This window comes from Pyxicephalus adspersus, chromosome Z, assembly GCF_032062135.1.
Source record: "Pyxicephalus adspersus chromosome Z, UCB_Pads_2.0, whole genome shotgun sequence".
NCBI lineage: Eukaryota > Metazoa > Chordata > Amphibia > Anura > Pyxicephalidae > Pyxicephalus > Pyxicephalus adspersus.
This window is the reverse complement of record NC_092871.1, coordinates 58,613,651-58,637,016: the sequence shown is the minus strand read 5'-3', so window position 1 is coordinate 58,637,016 and position 23,366 is coordinate 58,613,651. Positions and strand designations below refer to the sequence as shown.

General features: G+C 40.6%; 1 protein-coding gene across 4 annotated transcripts in view; it reads left to right on the top strand.

Annotated features, from left to right (window-relative positions):
• Nucleotides 1-22,009, top strand: part of LOC140343725 (ceramide kinase-like) — a 52,155-nt gene extending 30,146 nt beyond the window's left edge. For 2 of the 4 annotated variants that reach the window (XM_072430590.1, XM_072430587.1), the window contains exons 6-13: nucleotides 7,984-8,129; nucleotides 8,551-8,625; nucleotides 9,339-9,491; nucleotides 10,519-10,621; nucleotides 11,034-11,083; nucleotides 18,522-18,736; nucleotides 19,682-19,866; nucleotides 20,468-22,008. In XM_072430590.1, coding sequence (XP_072286691.1) covers nucleotides 7,984-8,129; nucleotides 8,551-8,625; nucleotides 9,339-9,491; nucleotides 10,519-10,621; nucleotides 11,034-11,083; nucleotides 18,522-18,736; nucleotides 19,682-19,866; nucleotides 20,468-20,528 — 988 coding nt within the window. In that variant the 3' untranslated portion in view covers nucleotides 20,529-22,008. Of the gene's footprint in view, nucleotides 1-7,983; nucleotides 8,130-8,550; nucleotides 8,626-9,338; nucleotides 9,492-10,518; nucleotides 10,622-11,033; nucleotides 11,084-18,521; nucleotides 18,737-19,681; nucleotides 19,867-20,467 lie in introns of all 4 variants that reach the window. The other 2 variants (XM_072430588.1, XM_072430589.1) reach the window with 2 other exon arrangements.
• The last annotated feature ends 1,357 nt before the right edge of the window (nucleotides 22,010-23,366 follow it).

The window sequence follows — 23,366 nt, the reverse complement described above, 5'->3', positions numbered from 1 at the left end:
AAGTAAAAAAATATGCATTCGGACCATAAGACGCACCCTGATTTTCCCCCCACTTTAGGGGGAAAAAAAGTGCGTCTTATGGTCCGAAAAATACGGTACTTTTCCCAGAGTAGTTTTGCAACTGTAACTGCCTTTTGATCCTTAGTAGGAAAGGCTTGGGCATATCAAGTAAAGTGGTCAGTCACCACCAGTACATTTCAAATTCCTCTTGAATCATTGTCAATGCAAAGAAAATCTATGCAGACTTAATCCATGGGACCCCATTGGAGCAGCTCTAGTTTGCAGTGCTTTCCTCTGTAAGCATCTGATGCAGCATCTGCAAAGACTTGCCACGGTTTTTCTCATCCTGGGCCAGTAGAATGGATCTTGCACCAAGCCATAAGTCTTCTCAGGACCAAGGTGACCATGATGATCATGTAGACTTCGGAAAACCATCTTCCAAAAACAAAAGGGGAGAACCAGTTGACGTTTCCAGGAAAGTAATGATACAGAACCACACGATAGAGGAGACCCTTGTCTGTTTTAAACTTCTCACAATCTCTCAGGAGTGGTCCACAGTCAGTAGGTAAAGGCTTTTTCAACATTCCTGGATCATTGGCACTTACTGCCCCATGCAGAGGTCCAATTATAGGATCAGCCCTTTGACTCTTGATCATCTGTTGTGCAGATATAGAACTTTTCTTGAATGATCCCAGTGCAGCAGGATAGGCAAATATATCAAGCACTGCCTCTGGCCCACTTCCTATCGAATCTATGAACCTTATCTCAGAGAAAGCTATCTGATCTTCAACAAGTGCTTCCAAAGCACACAAGGCTCCCACACCAGTACTAGGGACTTCCTCCCATTCACTGTCTTCTGCGTTAGGAGTTAGACATGGGCGTCTAGATAGAGCATCCGCCTCAATGTTCTTTGGACCTGGTTTATACTTTAGGGTAAAATGATAGTTGGATATGAAAGGAACTGCTTCTACTTCTAGTTCCTCGAATACAGCCTGACTTCTCCCTCACCCACAGAGACAGACGTCTGGAGAGATATCCCAATAACACACACACACAATATGGTCTTAGGAATATTCTCTAATCTTTATTAAGACAAAACTTTTTTTATATATACAGGATACAGTAAGACATAGGCGTAGTTTACATATGCAGTTATGCTGAGTAAGCAAAAACAACTCCTTATCTAGTAAAAGCTGATGCAGGCACATTTTTCCTCTAGTGTAACAGATGTTCAGCATCCTGTTATTCATACAAATATTATAACGTGTTCTTTTTAACCCTTCAATCCCCTCTTAAGTCATGAATATGACTTATCTTCTTACTATCATAGGTAAGTAGCATATTTTTGTCCAGGATCTGTGGGTTTTGGATACATTGCGCAGAATATCTGTATGAGAGAAGGGATACATTGGATACAACAACATAAAATATTCAAGGAAGCAATTGTAATTACAATACTGATAAATAATGTTCTTAACCAACTCAAATCTGGCAGCCAGCTCAATAACCAGTCCCGCCAGGAGGATGAACCAACATCCTTCTTGATATTATTGGCAATTTCATGTAACGCTTGAATATGGGACTGGATTGATCTGAAATGCTCAGATATAAATTAAAGCAACACATTCCTTTAAAATCTTGACACCCTACATTATGTTTAAGTAACAAATAATCCACAGCAAATCTAGTTTCTAGCACTGCTCCTCTTAATCCTTTTAGATCTAAAAGCATGTTTGATAAGGTGGTAGAAGTATGATTCAGAGATTTAGCCAAGTCACATGCAAGAGAATTTATAGTACGAGTATTATATATAGCCAGTCCAGGCACTCCCAATATAGAGGCCCCCAAACTTGTATATTCTGCACGGCTGAGAAGGCGTAGAGTAGAGTCACAGTTTTCTGATAAAGTCATGGTAACCGATCTGTAAGCTCCCCTGATAGGGGGTCGACTGGGAAGGGCCAAAGTCAGCCTGGATAATGCACAGGGACCTCCAAAAACATTGGCAGGAATATAGTTGTAAGTGCTGTTACCACATGACAAAAACCATCCCTTAGGGAGCATTTTATTATTGATAAAACTGGGAGTCACAATTGTCTTATTACAACTCATGGAATTATTCACGGAGGTAGCAAACCTACAATTCTTTTTACAGGTGTCGTTAATATATTCATATACACTATTCTTAGGTAATCCTCTTTTTATGTCTCTAATATCACAATATAAGGTCATATCCTGGGAATAAGGTAAAACAGATCTCTGCTGCAGTAACATTAATAGTAATTATTCTAATATTATCCCTGTTATTTCCTAATTTCTGACATTCCCCACAGAATTCATACAAGGGAATAAGAGATTGTGTATTTTTAGCCATTAAACCAGACTTCAAGGAGGGATTCATCTGGTGTAGGCACAGTAATAACACATGTTTTTATAGGGTCCCGTGGGCTCTGTAAGTCTTTAAGGCACAATGAGCTAACATTTAGGGCATTTGTCATCCTGACTATACTATTCTTTTCAGAATAAAAGGGGCCGGGAGCAAAGGGATCTTGCTCCTGAGCTCTTTTAGATACTGACAGATTATTCGGTGCACATAAGAAACTCATCTCTGGATGATAAATACAAGTAGTATTAAGCCAGATTGGCAAAAAAACACAAAGATTAATAATTATCAACAGACAAACAAATCTCCCAGAATACTGTGGGGTCATCAGCTTCAGCCTGTGGCAAGGCACTTTTCAGGGAGACTTCTTCTGAGTTCCCCTCTTTGTTCAGGGATTTCACACCTGCTTCACCCTCTTTGTCTTCGTTCGACGCCGGAGAAGAAGCCTCAGGGACCCTTTTCACTCTGCTAGCGTAAATCCAGATTGGAGCCTCTTCTGTGAGAATCGCTGTTCTGGTGACTGCTACCACTCGGGTCGGTGGTCCAAACGGGAACTCGGTCTGTTTTTGTCCTTTTGCCAGGCGCTGGACTATCACCACGTCTCCTGGTTGGAAAGGATGCGTAGGTTCCTGTGAAGAGAAAGGAGAGGCACGAGCAACATCTTTTTCAACTTGATCTTGAAGTTTCTACAAGTTTCCTCACATATTCTGCCTGTACTACTTCTAGATCCCCTTTTTCTATCACGGGGGCCTTTGGACCCCAAGGGGGACAAAAGTATCAGGTGCTTCTTCAATGGGTGTGGACTGTAAGTCAGGTCTAGGTGAGGTGTGTTCATGTATGAGTTCAGTACATTCGTGGGGAGGAGGCAAATCATCCTGCTCTCCCTTATATCCAAGTAGGGCATTTAATATAGCCATTGGACCGAATGTGGGTGCTCAGTATTTATTATGAAGTTGGGGGTTAGATAGCAACAAAACTTCATATCCACTCAGTCTTTGTGCTGATATATGTTGTGTATGTATGTTTTTAAGTAGGGCCTGGACATTGTGTGAGGTATGCAGAGTGGTAGGATGACCTAGGGTGATAGGCGTGGCCATCTCAGCGACCATGGCACAGGCTGCCAAACTCCTGAGACACGCAGGCATGCCCTGAACCTGTACGGGAACCACCTTTGAAAAAAAAGCAACAGGGCGGAATTTGCCTCCATGTTCCTGCGCTAGAACTCCCGCCATGGTTTTACAATTGTCCCTGGCAAATAAGTGAAACATCACGCCATAGTCGGGTAGGCCCAGACCAGGACTTGAAACCATTGCACATTTCAAATGACTAAAAGCTTGTAACATTTCATCAGACTATTTAATGAAATCAGGCATATCAGTCTTAGTGGCTTGTCTCAGAAAATTATCATAGTAGGAACAATCAGCTATCCTTTGGCGGCAGTAACCAATCATGCCAAGAAAGGTTAACATGTCTTTCTTGGTTTGTGGGCAGGGCAGACCCAGTACAGCAGTAATTCTGACATGGCTGATTTTCCTCTCACCTTTACTGAGAACAAAGTCCAAATAATCAACACTTTCCGTACACCATTGTAGTTTCTTCCTTGAAACTTTGTGTCCACATTCACATAACCACAGTAATAAGCTAACACAGTCTGCCTGGCAGGCCTCCCGAGTAGAACTACATATGAGGAGATCGTCCACATATTGTAGAAGGACAGAACCATGAGGGGCAGTCCAAGGGCGCAGTGTAGCCTGGAGGACAATGGAGTAGACTACTGGGGAATCTACATAACCCTGAGGCATTCTACACCAAGTATACTGGCAATATTTAAATGTGAAGGCAAAGAGTGGCCGTGTCTCCTTGTCAACTGGGACAGAAAAAAATGCATTCTTTAAATCAATAACAGAGAAAAACTCTGCATGGGCAGGAATAGCTAATAGCAGAGATGGCACATCTGGAACCACAGGGGCTATGGGTATGATCTGAGCATTTACTGCTCTAAGATCCTGGACAAACCTAAAGGTATTGTCAGTCTTTCTCACTGGGTTGATAGGTGTATTATAGGGGGAGATAATTTCCTCAATAAACCCTGCCCCTAGAAATTCCATCAACATAGGCTCAATTCCCTTTTCTTTTTCTGGGGAAAGTGGGTATTGTTTAATATAAACAGGTGCAGTTCCGGGCTTAAGCATTGCCTTATATGGTGTACAAGAAATTAGACCAACATCTTGGTCAGTATTTGCCCCTCAGGAGGAACCGGATCAAATAGCGAATCCTGTGGTTGGCATTCCAAATATAAAAAACAATTACCGTTTGGTACATGGATGGGCATGACTGACGATGTGACATGTAGGTGTCCCGTCTTACCAATCCCCAACTGCAACCTCAATAGAACAAACAAATCTCTCCCTAATAAATTCACAGGACAATTTGGAATGATCCTGAAACGGTGTGTGAACATTAACTGGTGATTGTATGGATGTTGGATCAAGAGAGGAGTAGTTTTATAAGATCTTGTAAGTATCCTATTAATTCCCACAGAGGGCTCGGCATTCTCTCTTGGACCACTATATGGGAATGGATTTACACTCTTCATCCCCTCTGTCCATCCTGTCATATTATCCACCCAGGGAGTAACTAAATAATAGTCTGTGCCACAGACACGAGCTACATAATCCTTACATGTTTCTCCTACATACGGAGGGGGTGGAGAGACCTTTCCTTGTATTGCACCCATTTCTTGTAACTTAACTGAGACGGAGGCAGAGCTGAACTCTTCCCAGGACTGGCTGTACTGAACCGTAAAGGCTCCGACAATTCCTGTCAACTGGGTACAGAGGACTTATGTCTATGCTCAACTGCCTGTTAGTATTATCCCTTAAAACCGTCACTTGCGTTCACCAGTTTCTGGGTTAGCGGGTTTCCCCTCGCCAGAGTGGTGGGGCATCTTACGATTCTCCAGGTCACACACACAATAAAGTTAGCACAGCTTTCACAGTATCATTTGCTGCTTACCTTCAGCACAAAATGAAATTACTTAATGCTTCATAACATCATAACATAAAAGAGAGCATAAGAAAGCGACAGATAAGAACCGTCAGAAATTGGCTGACAAGAGAAACCAGGGTGCAGACAATAGTTAAATTCTTCCCTAAAGAATTCCTCTTTTAAATTCTTCCCTAAAGAATTCCTCCATTTAGACTTGGCCAGTAGTCTATTTAATTCTGGGGACTTCCCAAAAAAGTCCACAGTTTAAAGTCTATCTTCCCTAAAGATAGATACTTTCCCTTTCCGTCTGTCTTAAGTGGATTCAGGATAGAAGCAACAGAGAGTCTCGGAAAGGATCGGAATTCCCCTTATAGCTTCAGATCTTCTTCTTGTAGGCGTTGTAGTACTCTAATGAGCCATTCCTCGTGCTCTTCCAATGTAGCCCTAAAAACAATGATGTCATCAAGGTACACCAAACATTTCCTGGGCACAAGATCACCCAGAACTTTCTCCATCAACCTTTGGAAAGTGGCGGGGGCACCACTTATTCCTTGTGGCATGCGAGTAAATTGATAGAAGCCCAAAGGACATATGAAGGCTGTCTTCTCTTGGTCTTCATGTGCCATGGGAACATGATGGTACCCTGACCATAAATCCAACACAGTGAACCAACAGTTTCTATTCAGGGCCTCAAGAGCCTCCTCAATTCTAGACAAGGTATATTGGTCTGGTATAGTTCTGCGATTCAGGGTACGGTAATCTATACATAGGCGGATTGATCCACATTTTTTTCTTACTACCACAATGGGAGAGGCATAAGGACTTTTACTGTCAATTATAATTGCCTGGGATTTCATCTGGTGTAACTTCTGTCGTAGTTCGTCAGCATCCTTTGGTGCTACCCTCCAGGGTCTCTCTTGGAAAGGAGTAGCATCTGTAAGTCGAAAAGTGTGTTCAGACTCTTAGCACAGCCCACATCTATTTCATCTGTAGAGAAAACTTCTAGCAAATCAGACAGCCGCTCTGTCAAATTCTTGTTCCAGGTCTTTGGCAAGTTAGGATCACTCAAATCAAACTTGAGGGAAGATGGTGTGTCTCTGTATTCTGTACACTTCAACATATGGGTGGCATACACTTCAACATATGGGTGGCATAAAAACTGGATAGCAGTTTGCCACATCCTGGTAAGGACCAATCACAACAGAATGGGTGGAACAATTTCTCACAGTCACAACTGTGGATAATTCTACTCTGGATCTCCAATCCTTTCTCTCAGGGATCACCATCCATCCTTCTTTGGTTGTTATTTCCTCAGGGTTTTCCATGAGGATTTAACTCCCGTCCCCAAGCAGTTCAGGAGCAATGCTGGAAGCTACCCTCAAGACTCTTTTTTCCCCCTGGTGGAATCTCCACTGGGTGTTCACCGATGTGGTACACCACACCATGCTGATAGCTAATCGATAGGACATCGCAGAGCTCTTTAAGGTCTGAAGGCATTTCACCTTGACCAGAGGAAACAGCTTTATCTCCTTCATGAAACGTCTGAAAAGCACCATGTACTGCCTGGCAGTTTGTACCCAATATCATGGGTACTGCACAAACCTCTCCAGTGTCTGGACAAACCAAGGCCATGATTTCCATTTAAGTAACACCCCTATCCTGTAAGCTAGGGACAGTCACAATCACCTGTATCCTTCCATCAACAGGATAAGACTCAGATTTCAAGCCCCACAGCTCCATCTGTCCTGTAGACTGAAGGGGTACGCTGCTCAGATATTTTTCATAAAAGGAGCCGTAAATAAGTGTGACTTGAGTTCCAGTGAGCCACACCTGAAACATTTTCTGTAATCCCTAGGTGGCCCTGCTGGACTACCCACTGAATGTTTGAAGCGCTGTGGTACAGCTTGTTTTACTTTAATAGAGCCCTGGGATACATCCTTTTTGAGGGCACTCTTTGCTTTCTTAGGGATACTAAACAGAATGTCTGCCTCCTGTTTCTTCACCATCTTCAATAAATCATGAAGAGGCATGATCTTGTCAGATAACACTACCTTGAGAACTTGTGCAAGTTGTAATGGAGGGAATCTTCAAATTTCTTTAAATATATATGTCTATCTTGACTTCTAACATTTCTCAATTCTAGTTACTGCTTAATCTCTATCTTTTATTAGAATTAGTATCTCATTACACAGTATAATCCTAAATGGTTCATCTTTGTATTGTCGACGGCTTCCCCGCACCCCCCCCCCCCCCCCACATATATTCCTCAGTGACAAAATTATCTACTAACACTTACCTGAAAAATTATCCACCTAATTACCTTTTATCTCACCCAAAACAAACATGTAGTTAATTTATTATTAAGAGGAGAAAAAAGGATTAATACCTTTCCCTCCATTACAACATATTTATACAAACACTTCCTCTATTTAGTGATTCCATCCAAAAAAGGAAAGAAAAGAAAAAAAACTCTGTGACCTGTGATATAATCTGTTGGAATTTGAACGATTTATGAAACATTTTATATTGGCTTAATAATTTGTATGATTAAAATGAAAACTAATAAAGGAATTGAAACAGAAAATGCCAACATGTGTAACATTGTGTTTATATAGGGTTGTGTGTGTTGGTGGGGATGGAATGTTTAGTGAATTGCTTCATGGTCTGGTGAGTCGTACCCAAAGTGACAATGGTATTTGTGAGGACAAGGAGGATGCAAAACTGATACCGTGCAGCCTGCGCATTGGAATTATACCTGCAGGTAAGAACAATAACTATAATGGCAGAGTCTGTCCCTAGGTATATTTGTAATAGGCCATGAGGCTATATTTAGCTTTTTTATAGGATCTATATTTAGATCCCATGAATATAAACAATGCTGAATGGTAGATGTAGACCAACATTGTGCAGGGACATTATTCTACCAGTTGTAGATGGAACAAGGTTTATAAGTTGCATGGATAGTTGATTTGACATTCATGGTTGGGTGTCTGCCTCACGTAAGGCTGGTATACAGTAATGGTGACATGAAAATTATCTCATAAGGCACACCACTCATGTATCTGTAGTAGAAGCAGCTTAAAATCACTTATAAATTCAAAAGTGGATCAATTAAAAATTTATGATGACTTTATTGTAAGTACACATAATATATATAATAATTCTCTGTTTCTCCCCTGCAGGTTCCACAGACTGTGTGTGTTTTGCTACAATGGGGATCAATGACCCAGTGACATCAGCCTTGCATATTATTATAGGTAACTAAATGTCTGTGATTATATAGCCTATTTAAAATGCATGTGTTCCTTTTTTTAATGTAGGGAATGGCTTAAACCTTTGCATAAATAGAAAGAAACTGGGTTTGAATATATTAATTTTCAAGCTGACAAACTGCACCAAAGTGATCCACTTCTAGCCAGTCCCTACTCTTTTGTGCAAAATGCCAAATACCTACTTAATATTAGCAAATTAAATGTACATAGTGCTAATATAGGGAAGACATATATAAATTAAGGAGAATTACAGACGCAGATCTGGTCATGGACCTGTAACAGAAATTTAGACACATTTTTGAGTTTTAATAAAAAAAGCTTACATATTTGAGTACTGGTATATCCCCATTTCTAAAAAAAATGCTGTCAGTTTGTTTTTCTGTACTTTTCCCATTGGGGTGATTTTCCTTCACTGAACACAAATCACTATATGTAGATTTAAATTCATCTTTTGTCCTGGTGACAACTGTACATATTTTCCTTCATGTTCTGTCTGAATTATAATGGTCACCAGGACAAATAAGGGGGGGGGGGGCTTTTCCAATCTAGGACCCAGATGGCAAAAACAGGACTTGTATTCCTGTACTACTGTATCCAATAAATACATTTATACATTATTGCCATGCCAATAGCAACAACCTCCTGCAAGCCTCAGTAACTCTCACATTCAGTTTTCGGAACATTGTGTTTATTTACAGGGGACACACAGCCTATAGATGTCTGCGCTTCCTATCACGATGGACAGCTCATGAGATATTCAGTGTCGCTGACTGGCTATGGCTTCTTTGGGGATGTTTTGAGGGAGAGTGAGAGCATGCGCTGGGTGGGGCCCATGAGATATGACTTAGCAGGTGAGACTTGAAGTTTATGTAATCGCATTCAAAGCTTCCAGACACCACACATATATTATGTTTATATTTCCAGTGGCTTTCCATTCCTTATTTTAATGATTATATTACCTATGGAATGTTGTGGTTTACTGCCCTTTCACTTAAGAGATAATATACAGTCACTCTGTGGCAGTACAGAGCCAGAAGCACTGGTGGTATGTAGAAGGTAGATGCTACAAACAGAGCAATGAATACAAAGATGCGCTAGGTTTTCACTCCTTGGAACAGGGATCAAGCTCATTGTTATAATGTGTAAGCTGCACTCAGGCATTAGGGAAAGTCTTTAAGGCACCATTATATCAAAGATACTGTTGTCCTTTAGAGCCCATTTGTAACTACATGTGCATCTAAAACAACTCCACAGATTCCACAATGTCCACAGAGTGAAAACACTATAGAATGGGATTTGTCAGAGTAAATATGAGAATTGGAAAAATTATACATCTATGGGCAAGATCAACAGGCAATACCAATACTCTACATAAGGGACCAAAAAACAAAACAAAAGCTGGAAATTAGCTTAGTTAATGCTAGTAATGACAACACATGTGTAACTGATGATTTTGTCTATACTGTAGCTTCTCTGAAATTCTCTGATATTGTCCACTTTATATTGGAGCACTGGGAAGAGTAAAAAAATAATATTGCACTATTTATTTTAGCATGATTCAGTGTAATTTTTGTAACTCTAACACGAGTATTGCAATATGTTTTAATGTCAGCATCCTGTAACCACTGCACAGCAAAATGGTCAGCACTTTGGCTTGTACAGAGTTCTAGTGGATTACATTGCTATCCATTTAGACAGCTAACAGTAATAGAGAACAGAGAAATTACTATTTCTGCACTGTGGCTCCTTGTTTAATCATAGGCTGGGGTGGGTGCTGGAATATTTGACTTTGCAGAATCGGACAATAAATACTTTACCGTTAATTATACTGTGCATTTTATCTCTGCAGACATAACAGTATACATTCTTCCCTTTTAGGTTTAAGAATGGTTCTCAGTAACCGCTCCTACCGTGGAACAGTAGAATTCTTGGAGGCTAAAGGCGATTCCAGTCCAAGAGACAATACTCGCTGCAGGACAGGGTAATTCAATTCCTTTCACAATTATATGAGGTTTTATACATGTCTTTATGGATGGGTGCATGAGTGAATATCTCTAAAGGTGCTAACACATTATCATAGAAGTTCTATCTATGGCTCATACAAGCATCTCTACATCCTTATTTTTAATAACAGAGAACAATAAAAAATAAAACTGAAACTAGTAGTAGCCAACCAAAATATCTTTCCTGATATGAATATAGGATTTTATATTTGTATTGAGATATCTAATAAATGAAATGCTACAGCAGCCAGTTTAGGTGTGTTGGCACAGGGGAGCACATGTTTTATCCAGGTTTCCAATAACAGGAAATTATGCAAAATAATTTTAAGGAATTTTAATTTTAAAGGATTATTAGGAATCATTGTTTATCCTTTGTTTTTCTCCTTACAGGTGTCTTGTCTGTTCTGAGTCTTCAGAAAGATTGGCAGGTACATCTGAAAGTGAGACATCATTTTTTTCTTGTCATTGTACTATGGGAACTTTATTACTGAACTTATAAAGAAATACAGTGAGATAAATTATAGCTCAAAATAAACCAGATGTCACTTGTAAAGTTCTATTTTTATCTAGAAAAAAAAATAATAATGCTAAAATCTAATTGTCTGCAATTGGGGGACACATCTACTTTTTCTCTGCAATAGCATTTTTTCTGTGAAGCCCAGTCAAAACATTCTACATATTGTTTTAGGTATTTACTAATGTCTGTGACCCTGTTTAAAATGATTATCTTTTTTTTAATTGTGTAACACGGACAAAAAACACCTAATTAGTAGATTGAAGAAGAGTTTAAACGCTTGCTGATGGTATTGTTCTCTGTGTTTTCTTGTCCCAGTGACATTTATTCACAGGAACAGAATGCAAAGAAAATCTCCCCAGTAGGTTTTCATTTTTCTCTTTGACCCTATACAGACTTGCAGACTCAATCTCATACTATATTAAAATATATATGTCTGCATTTGTTTTTTAAAGGAAAACTGTGTCAAAAAATGCCTAGGCTGTCTTTGCTGACCACTGGTAATAGTTACCTAAATGTTAGAAATTCTAATCTTGCTTTGAAATACTGCAGGCTTGTTCCTGGTCAGTGACTGAGAACTATTTAGGCCCAGAGACAGCCAAACTTTTTTTTTAAGTGAAACTATAGCTAAAATAAAAACCACAGTTTTTTTTACTGATCCCCCTATTGTTTTATTTGATATATTATATTTTATACTAATTTTATTGCTTGGTAATCAAACAATCCAAATTAATCAGTGCAACACAGTCACACTGTGAAGTAGAAATCTTAGATCCTAAAACTTATATATATCTCTCTGCCCACCAAAAGGGAGTTTTTCCATGTGTAGCCAAATGTTTTTTCACTATAGGTTAAAATATAAAATAATGTGTATGAATTTTTCATAGGTAATGCTTTCAGCCAAAAGGTAGCGTTAATGCTAAAATTATAAATGGAGAAGTGGACATTTTTGTTTGAGTTGTAACCTTCTATTATGTTATAAAAACATTATTTATTTTTACATATTTACAAAGAGACATAGTAGGTTAGGTTGGAAAAAGACCATCAAGTTCAACCACTAGGGAAATAAACATATCCCAGATATAAAACCCTATAAGACATAGCTAGTACAGAGGAAGGCAAAAAAAGCTTGGTACAATTTGCTTCAACAAGGGAAAAAAATTCCTTCCTGATTCCATGAGGCAATCGGATGTTCCCTAGATCAACAGTCACTGTTATTTTTATTTTAAAGTCCTAATACCCAGTTATATTCTGTGCTTCTAGAAAATCATCCAGCTTTTTCTTAAAGCAATCTATATTAGTTGCTGAAACTACTTCCTGAGGGAGCTGATTCCACATTTTCACAGACCTTACAGTGAAGAATCCCTTCCTTATCTGGAGCTTAAACTTCTTTTCCTCCAGATGCAAAGAGTGCCCTCCTGTTCTTTGTAACGATCTCAAAGTGAATAATGGGGAGGAGAGTTCTCTATATTGACCATTTATAGATTTATACAGGATGAACATATCCCCCCTTAAACGTCTCTTCTCAAGGGAGAAAAGATTCAGTTCAGCTAATCTCTCCTCAAAGCTGAGCTCCGCCATTCCTTTTAATAATTTACCTGCCCTTCTCTGCACTCTCAAATTCAACAAATGTCCTTTTTGTGAACTGGTGCCCAAAACTGGACTTCATATTCCAGACAGGGCAGGATAATGTCTCCATCTCTGCAGTCTATTCCTCTTTTAATACAAGAAAGTACTTTGCTAGCTTTAGATATTGCAGCTTGGCATTGCATGCTGTTATTAAGTCTATGATCTACCAGAACCCCCAGATCCTTTTCCATTTCTGACTCCCCCAAATGTAATTCCCCTAGGCAGTATGAATCATACATGTTGTTAGCTCCCAAGTGCAAAATTTTACATTTATCTATATTAAATGTAATTTGCTACCTGGCTGCCCAATCAAACAGTACATCCAGGTCAGAGTGTAGGTTATAAACATCCTGTATGGACTTAATTCCATTACATAGTTTGGTGTCATCTTCAAACACAGAAATGGTACTTTTAATTCCAACACTGAACCCTGGGGTACACCACTAAAAACCTTAGACCATTCAGAGTATGAATCAATAATTACAACTATCTGGATGCGATCTTTAAGCCAGTTCTCTATCCAGTTACGGATTGACTTTTCTAACCTATTGACCCTAACTTGCATATTACCCGTCTGTGGGATACAGTGTCAAATGCTAGTGTCCAAGTACACTATATCAACTGCTATTCCACTGTCAACCTGTTTACTTACGTCCTCAAAAAAAGAGAGTAAATTTGTTTGACAACTTCTGTCTTTCTTGAAGCCATGCTGATTATCACTTATAATATTATTTTCTAGCAGAAACTCCTCTATGTGGTTCTTTATGAAACTCCCTAAGACATTTCCAACTATGGACGTTAAACCAATGGGTCTGTAGTTACCTGGTAATGACTTTGCTCCCTTTCTGAGGATAGGAACCACATTGGCCTTCCGCCAATCCATCGGTACCTTGCCAGTGACTAAAGAGTCTCTAAAAATTAGAAATAATGAAGACACGTGGATGTAATCCATCAGGTCCTGGTGCTTTGTCAACCTTAATTTTTCCCAGCTGTTTCTCTATCGTATCAATTCTGAGCAATTGTGACTCATTTAAGGCAGTGACATAGCTATTATGAATTTGGACTTGAGCTCTGCCATTTTTGTTTGTGTACACAGAGCTAAAAAAAAGTGTTTAGTAAATCTGCCTTGTCTTTATCCCCAATTACCAACCCAGCGACATCCTTTAAGTGGCCTACATGCTCAGATCTGATCTTTTTGCTAATAATATAATTGAAAATATTTTGGGGGTTTGCCTTACTTTCCTTCGCAATCTGTCTTTCAGTTTGAAGTTTTGCACATTTTATCTCCTATTTACATCTTTTGTTATATTCTTTATAGGTTTCAAATGATGGAGGTGATCCTTCATTATTATAATTTTGGAATGCCCTTTTCTTGTTTTATATGGCTTTTTTAACATCAGCTGTCAGTCACATAGTGTCACGGTCCCTTCCGTGACAGAAGTTTGAGGATCTGTCAGACTAGCTGCATGTGTGATTATCTGACAGCCTCTTTGGTTTTACTTGTTGCTGTGTTGTTGTTTGTAATGACCACTCCCCTTGTATCAGGTGCAGCTGGGGCTCATTACTGCTCTTCCATTTAGTCTGGCCTCACACTTCATGCTGTGCGGTTAATATTCACTACTGGGGTGTGAATAGCTGGAGTGTACTGCCATTCTGAGTTCCTGTTGATTTCTGCCTATAAGATAAGTTGCTGTTCTTTTGGTGTATTGGTGTTTTGTTTAGGTATTTGTTGTTTTCTAGGCCTCAGGGAGACACTGGGTCCTTCATAGGGGAAGGGACCAGCAGTCTCAATCCAGACCCTACTGCTAGGGCTGTGCAGGGCTAGCAGGGCCTAGGTTCCTGGGTATGAGTATCCCTACCTTCAGGGGATGCTCATATGGTTAGGAGTCAGGGCTGGATTAGGGTTTTGCAAGGGGTGACCATTCCCTTTTCCTTAGGTATTTGAGGGCTAGTAGTTTATACACCTTCCTGTTACCCTCCCCTCCCTGTCATTTGTGACACATAGGTTTTAATTTTAGCCTCCTAAACTTATTACCCATTGGAATATATTTTTCAGTTTGCTTTTGTAGAACAGACTTGAAACATTCCCATTTCTGTTCTGTGTTCTTTGAGCACAATATTGTCTCCCAGTCCAAGTCACAGAGAGCCGGCCTTAATAATGGAAAATTTGCTCTCTCTAAAAATTAAATGTTTTTATCTTTCATGTTTTTGCTTCCTGTTTACAGTTTACCGTATTTTTCGGACTATAAGACGCACTTTTTCTTCCCCAAAACTGGGGGGGAAAAGTGGGTGCGTCTTATACACCGAATACATGTTAAATATAATTAAAAAAAATCATACTCATCCGATACCGCGATCCCGCGATGCTGCGTGCTTCTTCTCCTCGCTCTCCTCCCGGCTGCAGCGCGTGTCTCCTCCTCCTCTGAGCGAGGAGAAGCCGACACGCATACCCCAGCGATCCCATAAGCAGGCTGATCCAGCCTGCTTACCGGATCGCGAGGGCACGTGTGCCGGCTTCTCCTGGCTCTCCTCCCGGCTGCAGCGCGTGTCTCCTCCTCCTCTGAGCGAGGAGAAGCCGACACGCATACCCCAGCGATCCCATAAGCAGGCTGATCCAGCCTGCTTACGGGATCGCTGGGGTATGCGTGTCGGCTTCTCCTCGCTCAGAGGAGGAGGAGGAGACGCGCTGCAGCCAGGAGGAGAGCCAGGAGAAGCCGACACCCGTGCCCCCGCGATCCCGTAAGCAGGCTGGATCAGCCTGCTTATGGGATCGCTGGGGTATGCGTGTCGGCTTCTCCTCGCTCAGAGGAGGAGGAGACACGCGCTGCAGCCAGGAGGAGAGCGAGGAGGAGAAGAAGAAGCCCACAGCATCGCGGGATCGCGGTATCGGGTGAGTATGATTTTTTGGCACAGGGTGATCAGAAGGGGATATATTGTGTCAATGTATCCCCTTCTAATCACTCTGTGTCAATGTATCCCCTTCTGATCACTCTGTGTCAATGTATCCCCTTCTGATCACTCTGTGTCAGAGTAATTAGAAGGCGATACATTGACACAGAGTGATTTTTTAGTATTTTGTTCAGAATCTTTTTTTTCTAGGTTTTTCTCAAAATTGGGTGCGTCTTATAGGCCGGAGCGTCTTATAGTCCGAAAAATACGGTATATGAAATAAAAAATCATATTATGGTCACTGCTACCCAGATTCTCTTTTATTTGCACATTTGTTAAAAGCTCTGCATTAGTAGAAAGAACTAGGTCTAGCAGAGTATCATTTCTAGTTGGGGCTCTATAAACTCTACCATAAAATTATCTTGTATTAAATTCACAAATTTCCTCCCTTTTGCTGTTATTGTAGTGCCATTACTCCAGTTAATGTCAGGGTAGTTGAAATCTCCCATGATTAAAACAATACTTTTTTTTTTTTCTGCTTTTTCTATTTGTGCTAGTAGTTGATTTTCTATTTCTTCACTAGCACTGGGGGGGCCTATAGCAGACTCCAATAATTATTTCTGTATTATTCAACTTTACCCATAATGCTTCAACCTCATCGCTTGTTCCATCTGGAATTTCTTCTTTCACATTCACTTTTAGATCACTTCTCACATACAGACAGACACCACCACCCTTTCATTTGACTCTGTCTTTATGAAAGAGAGTATACCCAGGAATATTGACAGCCCAGTCATGAGAAGAACAAAGCCAGGATTCAGCAATACCAACTAAGTCAAAATCCTCCTCACTCAATATTGCTTCCAACTCCCCTATCTTGTTTGCCAGACTTGAAAAGGCTCTTCAAACCATTGCTGATTTTACCATGGCTCTTTGCCAGATCCTTTTGTTTTTTAGTACAATTAGTACTGCACAATCCAATGTTTGTTTGTAACATGGGAAGCTCCCTACAATTATTCATAACCCTCCCCCCAACTATCCCCAATCCACCCTCCACTAGTGTCTGACCCCTGACTAACCTTTCTGCCACCTTATTTGACTGTCCCATCCCCCTCTGTCCTACTTTAAATATCCCTCCACCATTCCCCTAAATATTTCCCCTAGCACAGCAGACCCCCTTTCATTTAGGTGCAAACCATCTCTGGCATACAGGTTGTACCCCAATAAAAAGTCAGCCCAGTGCTCTATGAACCCAAACCCTTCCCTTCTACACCAGGACTTAAGCCATGCGTTTTGCTGCCTTTCCTGTGTTGCGCATGGCACAGGCAATATTCCAGAAAACATAGCCTTGGAGGTCCTTTCCTTCAGCTTGAAACCTAGCTCCCTAAACTGATTTTTAAGGATCCTCCATTTTCCATCTATATTGTCATTGGTTCCAACATGGACCAAGACAGCTGGGTCCTGTCCAGCCCTCCCAGTAGTTTGTCCACTCGGTCCACCACATGCCGAACCCTGGCACCAAGGAGACAGCAAACCATTCGGTTTAAGGGATCAGGGCGAAAAACTATTCTATCCGTCCTCCTGGTCATAGAATCCCCCATGACAACTAAATGTCTTTTCCTTCCTGCATTTCCCTCCCCACCACTACTACATGTGCTGCTCTCCTGGCTGTTAGGGGTAGCAGTAACATCCAGAGTTGCCACCACTGGGTCTGCCACCTGCACATCTTTACATAACTTTGCAAACATGTTGGGGTACTCAAACACAGGGCTGGCCTTCCTTTTCTGGGTGCTCCTAGGACTTCCCCTAGTTACATTAACCCAACTCCCTACATTGACTAACCTCTCCACCCTCCACATCTAAGCCATTAACTGCCTGCTCGGTGAGCAGGAGACCCCTCCCAGGGTGATCCAGTGATTTCGGTGATTTTACATTAAAAAAACAATTTTTTCACAATTTTATCAGTAAAAATGTCTTTGAAGAACAAAAACGTTCAGAAAAAAGGGGCTTATTTAGATATAAAATCACATAAAAACATTTTATTTCAACAATTTAGGACATTGTATACCAATAATTCTACAAGCTTTTTTCGCATCATTATAGATGTTATCAAAAAATGTCTCATTTTTCATTTCTCAACGTGTTTTGCAAGCAGAGCTTCCTCATCATGGGATATCAAAAAACAATATTGGTCAATCTCATTAAACTAAATCTTCATCAGGACAAAATTTCCATGTGTGTAAAAAGACAAAATAGATCTCACAAAGATCTTACACAACACTGTTGAACTCAGCTCACAAAAGTCTTTGCATTTCATATTTTATTTTACCCATCTTATATCATTACCCTTTTTTAATGAAAGTTCACTACTCAAAATTCTGCTACATGTCCGTACGGTCTGCTCTTCGAAGAAAATAATATTACATACACACAAGACAAGCAATTGCAACACGGTGTGCTGAGTTCAAGATGTTTAAGAACCTTGTAAGATCTATCTCCTTTTTTTACACACTAATATGTATATAGTTGTGGTAGGGACAGGATTTTACTTTCTCATGCCAGAGCGTCCAGCAAACAAAGCATTTTTAGGGTGCTTCATAGGAGCAAATACCTTCTCCAAAGTCTTCCTATACCATAGCTAAGCTTAAACTTTTTAAGCTGAGTTAGGGTACATGTTAGGTCTGGTGCAACTTAAAAATGACTGGTAAAAGAACTAAGTAATAGTAAAGTAATTTAAAACAGATCTGAAATTTTAAAGTTTCTTTAAAGAAAGATTGGCTGAAAAAAAATTATTTATTTTTTAAATTTATGAAAAATATATATTAATTTATTATTATTTCTGACAGATAATGTCTCAAATTTGGAAAACTGGAAATCAGTTACTGGGTCCTTTGTAGCACTCAACATCACCGGCATGTCCAGCGCCTGTCCAAAGAGCCACGATGGTCTTTCACCAACTGCACACCTAGCAGATGGTACCGCTGACCTGATAATGGTACAAAAGTGCAGCACTCTTCAGTTTCTAAAGCATCTCAGCAGGCATACAAATAGCAAGGATCAGGTAAGAAAAATTGTGTTAAGGAACAGGAATCACCTAACTGTCTCTAGTCTCTGTATAAGCTTCATGTTGGTCTGTGTCAACTTACACAGATATATTAATCCTCCCTCCTATAGCATGTGACAGTGTTTGCCAATTAGTCACTGAGGGCCCAAGCACTGCATGCTGGGAACAGGCAAGGTGCTTACCAGTACTTAGATGAATCATACATTTTCAAAAGGTCAGGGAGAAAATCAGTGGAGCATGATAGCACAAAAGGGTAAATGCCCACGGAACGGGATAAGCTAGCTTCCAAGTGGACAAAGCAACATATTCCATTTATTGTAACCAGCGTATTGTATCTGCACAATGATATTGTCTGTAGAATTTAAACCATCTTGTAAAATATACTAAGGGGCAAAATCTGTAGCATAGAGAAACCGGATCTCCTCCCAATATAGATAGGGCTGTGGTGTGTGTTAATCAGAGCTGTGTTAATCAGAAATACAAATAATTTGTGGGTGAAAAAGCTCCAGTATATGTATTTCAGTTATATATTTAGCAGTACAGCCAATCAGGATCCCACTGTGTTTCATAATGTTGTCTTTGAAAATACAAAAAAAAAAAAAAAAAAAGATTTATGCCAAAGTAGGGCCTAACTGCTGCTATTAAAAGTAATAGAGATTGCCCTAAAAATCATATCTGCATATGATGTGAATATCAATTAGAAAAGGCAAAATGTGAAGAAACAACATTAACTAGTCCCTACCTAACACAAAATGAGTCTTGTAATGAGTCTTATACAAAAGCTGAAAAGGTAACAATATTGATACAGTCCATTACCAGGCATAGCATAAAATTAACAAAAAGTGCACACATATTTATTAAATACAAGTATTGCTCTCAATGTCAACTGTTTGTCTTGAATTTTGTTTTAACAATATTTTTTGATTTACTGTTCTCTTACAGTTTGCTTTGCCTAATGTGAAAGTTCATCGGATTCACGCCATGCGATTTACCCCTGAACAGCTTGAGGATGAGGAGACAGTTCGTCGTCAGAAACGCCTGTTTGTCTGCCCCTGTGGGGAGGAGACAGTCACCAGTACATGGAACTGTGATGGAGAAATTTTGGACTGTGCTCAGCTCAGCATCAGGTGAGTAAACATAAATCCAGACTTGCATACTTTAAATACACCGTGATCACCATTTTGGCCAGCATTTATCCCATAGTCCTGTGTGACAGAAACTGTGTGCAACAGAGAGTACACACAGACATAAAAATGGCTCGAGAAATGGGCAAACATGGTTTGATTGGGGCATCTTTTTGAAAGGTTTTACATTTTTCTAAAACTTGGTGATTTTTTAATGTTTTTTATTTCTTTTTAAACACTAACTGTATTTGTAGGCTTTTTTTACTCTCCAGTGCACAGAAATTTCACTTTGCCACAAGGTAACCTTCTTATGGATTGAATGGTGACTCAAAAGGATGATCACCACAGTGCCCTGCACTCATGGGGTAATGATCAAAGAGAGCATCACCAACATTAGCAATGCTCTGTTCAACATTGGGGAGTGCACAAGTGTTTTTTTTTTAAAACAATTGTAATTTACTTGCTGGCTAAATTTTGTAATTCTAAAAAATTCCAATGCAGTAGTATATATGTGGCTAAATAAAACCAATTTTCTTTTACCCCTGAACTTAACAAAATATTTACACATATGTACACATATGTACACTATTCATTTTTTTTGCAGGGTACATCATCAGCTCATCCAGATTTTTGCCCGGGGAATTGAAAACATGCCAAGCAGATAAGCCTAATCACTTTCTCTGCGCCTGATGTGTGATCACCATTCCTGTTGATATGCCTTTAGTCAAAAGCAGTAATTTTTATGCTGCTGGAACACCAAACACTGCTCAGTATGGTGCCCACTGGACAAGAATGGGAAGATGCCATTTGCTTTGCACTGCCACATATTTAAACTCCTGGGGGAGATCTACCAGAAACTCTACCAGACGTTTGAGCTTTGACAAATGCAGAATATTCAGTCACTATAACTTTGTAATATTACTGATATTTATCTGTTACACCCCACAATGGGGCACCAGTTATAGTTATATGTTAACTTATTAAAAAAACATGACAAGTTCAGAGCTTGAGTGAATTATTTAGAATTACAGGTGAGCAGCATTGGATAAATTAAAAAATAAAATATATTTCTGGAGTATATCATAAAAAAACTTTTCTAATGCTGAAATGTGAATTGTAAAATGAGAGGCACTTTTAGGTGACTGGTCACCTTTATATAAGCTGGGTGTATTGTATTGTCTGTGAATATGTTTGAAAATTATTTGCTTCTGTCAACTTCTATAAAACAATGTATTTTATGTTCATAATTGTAAACATGATTTAAATCAGCATTTTCTTGTGTCAGCATGAAAGTGATTGTTTAAAAACAAAATGTACACTTATGTAAGAACAGAAAAAGAGTTAAACACCAACAGCACCCCCTTTGTCTCTAAAAAACTGGTAATTTTGATAGTTTAAGATAGCCTTTCAAAGAACCCTAGGATTTGCTAGGGGCATCTTGAGTTTGTGGATGACTGACCTCCCATTCACTGATGCATGCCTAGACCTTAAGTTAACGCCTTTTGGCAGAACCAATAGCATTACATCAGAATTTTTAGAATTGCATTCACACGACCACTGTAGGCAGAACATTATTTTGAATAATGTTTTAAGGTCTCGAATAATGTAACAGCATTTATCCCACTGATTCCCAATGAATAGGTTTTAGCTGGGGTTCCACGAGACATGGTGACAATTAAAGGGTTCCTCTGAGGTGAAAAGTTTGAGAATGCCTAGTCCAAGCAGATAGCTACTGTAGATACTAGGGGGTTCTAGTTAGTGTTGTTGTTCGAATTCAGGTCATCCTAATGTTCGACCCGAATATGACTGTTCGAATTCGGGTGGACCCGACCCGAATTTTGCTGGATTCGAATACCCGAATTCGACCCTCCCACAATGCATTCAAACAACTAGGGACCTCCCCCATGATGCAAAGAGCCCTCCAATTAGAGCAGGGATGCCCCCCTCCATGTTTGTTGTGGCAGGAAGCCGATTGGCTGTCTGTCACTGCATGCCACACAGGCAATCCATTGGCCTATATATATATGCTTCCTTTCGGCACATATAGGGAAACTGTCTCATCTGATGATGATGATGATGATGTCCTTGATCCGACATGGGGCGAACAAGGAGATCATCATAGGCAGGAAGAAAAGGAGGAGGAGGAGGAGGAAGAAGAGGAGGAGGAGGAGGAGAAGGAAGAAGAGGAGGAGGAGGTTGCAGAGCGCCCTCAAAGGGGGAGAGGGAGGAAGAGGGTAAAAGCTGCCCACACTCTGCATTCTTCAATTACCAGTGAGGCAAGTCATAGACGTAAATCGTCGGAAGCTGTCACCACAGCTATGCCTCAACAACCGCGGATCGCCACCACGAGCACCAAATCCAGAGCACCTTTCTGCCCAGTTAAATGTTCGCCAGTGTGGGCATTTTTTAATGTCCATAGTGATGACAACACTATGGTCATCTGTAAACTGTGTGCTCAACACTTGAAACGAGGCAAAAACCCAAACAAACTTGGAACAAGTTGCATGAGCACTCATTTAAAAAACCACCACCCAGTAACCTGGCGGGAACAACTGATGAAAGCACAGAGCTCTGTGCGACCACCTCCGCCCAAGAAGCAAGCTCCAACTGCTCGATCCTCCTCCGCTGCCTTTCCTCCTTCTGCCACTACAGTTTCCCGTGCTGCTGCCAGCAATTTGAGTGTGGCATTTAGCCGATCATTACCTTTTTCAGGCTCCACCAACAGTGAGCAGGAGCTCCAACACAAATCGGCTGTTGTTTGTGGCGTTGCTATCAGTCAGGACCAGGCATCATTGCCATCCCCCACAACTTCTACCCCATCGTCCAACGTTTCTGTGGTTAGCATTAGCAGCATCCAACCTTCCATCCCCCAGATGATGAAGCGCAAGAGGAAATATGGCTCAAATGACCCCAAAACAAAGCTGATCAATGCGGCAATTGCACAGCTGATTGCGTTAGAGCTCCTCCCTTAACGTCTGGTGGACTCCAATGCGTTGGGTTACGCATTCCTCTGCGCAAACCCACAGTACGTTATGCCTAAGCGACAGTACTTTGCACAAAAATGTGTTTCTGCTTTGCATGAACACGTCCAGAGCAATGTGTCCATGGTCCAGCAGCACTCCATGGCCCTGCAGCACTGTTTCTGACAAGGTGCACCTGACAACCGACAGTTGGTCGAGCAAGCATGGAGTGGGAAGATATGTTTCCTAGATACCTACCTCCGCTAAGAGCACATCGCCATGCAATTTCCTCCTCAACCTCCACTTCCACCTCCTCCTTTGAATCTTGTGCCTCAAGCTCTTTCTCCAGGGACACTTTGCCGTGGAGACGTAGCACCAGCACCTCCCATTCGGCAGCATCTGTTCACCACCAGCAACAACCTGCAGTTTGCTATTTCGGTGCACAATTCCGACGTTGCCACGCAGTCCTGAAGTTGCGAAGCCTGGGTTCCCTCAGCCACATGGGCGCAGCCATTCTAAGTGCCTTGTGGGAGCAGGGGGACA